This window comes from Myotis davidii, unplaced genomic scaffold (genome assembly GCF_000327345.1).
Source record: "Myotis davidii unplaced genomic scaffold, ASM32734v1 scaffold244, whole genome shotgun sequence".
NCBI classification, from domain to species: domain Eukaryota; kingdom Metazoa; phylum Chordata; class Mammalia; order Chiroptera; family Vespertilionidae; genus Myotis; species Myotis davidii.
Window position 1 is genome coordinate 230,649 of NW_006294993.1, and position 4,963 is coordinate 235,611.

General features: G+C 49.2%; 1 protein-coding gene across 1 annotated transcript in view; it reads right to left on the reverse strand.

Moving 5' to 3' along the window:
• The window catches only part of PRPF6 (pre-mRNA processing factor 6), a gene marked incomplete at its 5' end in the record, with an annotated part of 46,713 nt that extends 43,079 nt beyond the window's left edge, over nt 1-3,634 (reverse strand). Inside the window, 2 exons of the mRNA XM_015567665.1 lie at nt 1,847-1,965; nt 3,452-3,634. Coding sequence (XP_015423151.1) covers nt 1,847-1,965; nt 3,452-3,634 — 302 coding nt within the window. The remainder of the gene's footprint in view (nt 1-1,846; nt 1,966-3,451) is intronic.
• Nucleotides 3,635-4,963: the final 1,329 nt, after the last annotated feature.

The window sequence follows — 4,963 nt, forward strand, 5'->3', positions numbered from 1 at the left end:
GGCAGTCACTGAAAGAAAAATACCACATGATCTCACTCATTTATGGATAATTAAGACCATTATAAACTGATGAGCAAAAATAGATACAGAGGCAGAGCAACATCGAACAGACTACAGCGGGAAGGCTGGAGAGGGTTGGGGGATGGGAGGGGGGGTAAGTGATCAACTGAAGGACTTGTATGCATGCATATGAGCATAACCAATGGATACAGACACTGGGGAGCATGGGAGGCTAGGGGAGGTTCAAGGGGAGAAAAAAAAGGAGACATATATAATACACTGTGAAATACTTTAAGCAATAAAACAATTTAAAAAAAGAAAGAAAAAACTCTTGTCAAGAACTATGTTTCACTCTTCTGAAATGATCTTGAAAATATTAAAAATGTTACACGTTATAGAAAGTTATAAAATTGCATGTGTAATGAGCAATAAAGAGGAAAGTAAAACCAAATGCCAATTGTCACTTTCCAGGCTTGTGAATAAATGTCACCCTATCCCTATACTTAATCTCATTGTCCTAATCCTATCTAATAATAGACAAACATGGTAATTGACTGTACCTTCGCTATGCCTCCCATCGGCTAATCAGCACGATATGCAAATTAACCACCAACAAAGATGGTGGCTAATTTGCATACTGCAGGCAGGGCAGGACAGTGCCATCCCACCTGCCCTGCCGCCATCCGGGCCTGCTATCTGCGACCCCGGGCGGAGGGCGGAGCAGCAGCGATCAGCCGGCCTGCCTGGGCATCCTGTGTGCGACCCGCCTGGGGCGTCCTGTGTGTGACCCGACCCAGGGCAGCGCCCCAACCCCCGGATCGGCCTTGCCATGGGCACAACCCGGGGAGGCAGGGCAGGCACAGAGGGAGCAGGCCTAAGCCAGCAGGTGGTTATCTCCCGAGGGGTCCCAGACTGTGAGAGGGCACAAGTGGGGCTGAGGGACACCCTCCCCACCCCCCTCACCCACCAGTGCACAAATTTTTGTGCACTGGGCCTCTAGTATTCTATAATGATAATGCATTTTTAATTCTTTTAAAATATATTTTTATTGATTTCAGAGAGGGAGAGAGATAGAACCATCAATGATGAGAGAGAATCATTCACTGGTTGCCTCATGCACACCCCACACTGGCAATCGACCTGTAACCCAGGCATGTGCCCTGACCAGAAGTTGAACTGGTGACCTCTTGGTTTCTGGGTCCATACTCAACCACTGAGCCATACCGACCAGGCAGAATACATCTTTTTTATTTAAAAAATATATTTTATTGATTTTTTACAGAGAGGAAGGGAGAGAGATAGAGAGTTAGAAACATCGATGAGAGAGAAACATCGATCAGCTGCCTCCCGCACATCCCCCACTGGGGAAGTGCCCGCAACCCAGGTACATGCCCTTGACCGGAATCGAACCTGGGACCTTTCAGTCCGCAGGCTGACGCTCTATCCACTGAGCCAAACCGGTTTTGGCAAAGAATACATTTTTAAAATAAAAAATATAGAGAACTTACAATGATAACTCAACATATATTAATCAACATCACTACACCTATCCCAAAGACAGTAACCCTGATGTGTAGTCAGGATAGTCCCCCAAACGCTGCCAGGTTCTGGAAGCCAGCACGGAGTTCATAAGCTCTCCACTGCAGCCCCCAGCCCTGCAGCTCCTGTCCAACAGCCCAGCGTTTACCCAGGTGCTGCCACCATAGGCAAGGCCCAGGGGCCTCCAAGCTGAGCAGACACACAAACTATTCTTGCAACTTTTCTCCAAGTCTAAACCAAGGCAAAACAAAACTTTTTTTTTTTTTTAGTTGCATAAAAGACAGTGAAGGACAGTAACTGGTTTTACCTTCTTTCTTTTCTTCTTTCGTCCATCCTTTTATCCAGAGCTGCATAAATAGCGTCCGCTTCCTCGTCATCCTTTTCATAGGGCCCACTTGAGAAGAGGCTCCCTGCATAGCCATTAAACTGGGAACCAAACACATCCCTGGAGCGTCAGCTTCTCCTCCCACACAATCCCCACCAGCAGGAACATAGCACTTCCTGTGCAAATGCTACACAGCATTCTGCACCAGAGAAACCCAACCCGAGGAGCAGCAAAGCAGCTGTCAGGGGAGGGAAGATGGAGGAGACTGAGCAGCTAATGTATGAGGGGTCTGGACGGGTCCTGGACCAGAGGACACAGATGGGAAACTGGGATTCCAATAGCACTTGTAGATCAGCTAAGAGTGTTGTGTCATTCGATTTGCTGGTTCGATAGCTACTAAGATCACAGAAGATGGGGAGAAGCCTGTGAAGGGTACCCAGGAATTCTCCCCATTATTCTTGCAAGTTCCCTGGGAATTTAAAATTATTTCTGAACTAATTTTAGAAAGCTTTTCCTCTGAGAAAAAATGCTATCTGTTAGAACATATCTGAAGAAAACTTCAATAGACTAAATGCCAATTAACAAAGAGGGTGGCCCGGCTGGTGTGGCTCGGTGGTTGAGCATCAACCCATGAACCAGGAGGTCACGGTTTGATTCCTAGCCAGGGTACATGCCCAGTTTGCGGGCTCAGTCCCCAGGAGGGGGCATGCAGGAGGCAGCCAATCAATGATTCGCTCTCATCATTGCTGTTTCTATCTCTCCCTCTCACTTCCTCTCTCTGAAACTATAAAACACAAACATTTAACAAAGAGGGTGAACATTTCAAGCAAAAGAAAGCAAATATCACTAATTCCACTTTACATTTTGATCTTTAAATTTTCATTGGCTTGAGTGCTCTCTTTCCCCCAGAGCACGTCCGCTCAAGTCTTCTTTTCGAGTGAACTTTCCTAAATTCCAAGGGCCATCCTTCTGCTTCTGTCACTTGTTTCCCGAGTCTAAACAGCCCAGCTGGCTCACTTCTATTACTTCTGTAACTTTTTTATTTTTATGAGTTTATTTTAATTAAACTGAAGACATATGTCAGGGAGCAAGATCTCAAATGCTCCTCTGTAACTTTCTAAATAAACTTGCTTTTATAATTTGAGAGAGAAAAAAACTTCACTGGCCAAGACAAAATACCAATGCAGTGGTTGTAACAGCTGCAAGAACATGTCTCTTTAAAAAAAAAAAAAGTTTTTATTGATTTGAGAGAGAGAGGAAGGGAGAGGAAGAGAGAGGGGAACATCAACTGGCCACCTCTCTCACGCCCCCCACTTGGGAGCGAGCCCAAAACTGGGGCATGTGGGAATCAAACTTTCGACCTTTTGGTGCACAGGACGACACTCAACCAACTAGGCCAGGACAGACTTGAAGAGGTAGCAAATCTTTATATTTGTCCTGCTCCCCTTACTCCACTACAGAAACCCCACGAATAGATGAAAAAGTACATGCACCAGCCCCAGCAAGCCACCCACCACAGATGCCAACAGCACACAGGGTTCAGAAGCCGCTCAGCGCCTGGAGACTGGCCGGGAGCCCACAAGTCACCTCGTCGTAGTTGGTGTCATTCAGATCCTCATCATCGTCATCCGCAGCCTGGCTCTTCTTCATCTGGTCCCCGACGGTCCTCTTGCCCGGCGGCGCATGGCGGTCATCCACAGGATCGTTGGCATCGCGGGCAGGCCCGATGTCGGACCGGGTGGTGAAGCCAGTGGCACTGCAGAAGACCCCAAGTCACCCCTCTACCTTGTCCTGTGCTCTTCCTGCCACACTCGTCACTGTTCCTAACACCTCCAGACGCTGGTGGCAGAAAGCCTTCCACCCACCCTGAGGTTACTCAGACTTGCTTTTGCCACCACATCCTCCTTAGGAGAGGATCCCCAGGGCATGAGGCTGCCCTTCTTCCAGCCCCAGGCCTCATGCCCAACAACCTCCCATCCAACCAGGCCCCCAAGCCCGACCTGCGGCTACTCTGGGCTGTTTCAGCGGATGACAGTGCCATCCTGGCATTAAGGCAGACACCCCCTGGTATCAGCTTTGCCTCCCTCAGTCCTTCTCCATCCCATCTGTCCCCATGCTGCACTGAGTCCACCTCCCAACCCTTCCTTCTCAGGCCATGACTCCCAACAGCTGGTAACCAAGTGAGCCCCCCACCCCACCGCAGCTCTGCTTCCCCAATGCCTCCAGGGGCCCCGCTGCCATCACCGCAGGTTCTGCTCAGACTCCTTGCTATCTATTCCCTCACCTGCCTCATCTGTTTCCTTAACTGCCGACCACACAAAATGTCAGTTTCTCCTATAACCCTGCCACATTTCTGCATCTCTAAATCCAGCTTTCCTTCTAAACCTGGCTCAAATGCTACCACTCCATAAAGCGTCCCCTGGCCTCTGGACCCCAGAGTTCTAAATCTGTTACCCTTTATGAATTTATTTATGCATTTACCCCAACTCTTCTAGCCAACTACAGGTCCTCTGAAGGCACTGTCAAATATGAGGCTTATATGTATCCCACAGATTCTAACACAATACCAAGGAGAGAAACCCAGTTTTCCTAACCAAATCTACCAGCAAACAGGATAACGACTGCTCATTTATTCAACAAGGTCTGGCAATCGTCTGTGTGACGGGGACCTAGTCGCAAGACTCCCGGATGCCGCCCCTGCTCCTGGGGAGCTGAGTTTGAGCGAGCAGGACGAGACCCACGGAGGCACTGTGAGCCGCCACGGGCTCTCCCAGATCTCGGGGCAAGGCCCGCTCAGTCAGACCTCCCCTGAGGACTTTTGCACTGTGAGAGGGTGCAGGCCAGGCTGAGGGACCCCCGAGTGCACAGATTTCATGCACTAGGCCTCTATTTTTAAAATAAGTAAAGTGACCTAGAAAAAAATACCACACGCGGTGAAGCCCAGTCCCCCGCGCCTGGGCAGCACGTAGAGCTCATCCTGGGGTCTGTCCTCTCTGTGGGGACGATCCTCCCTACAAACACTGAGCCAAATGGCCTCGCATCTTCCAGACTCGGTGGCCGCAGATCCTCACTGATTGTTTCAGTCCGGTAGTTCGCATG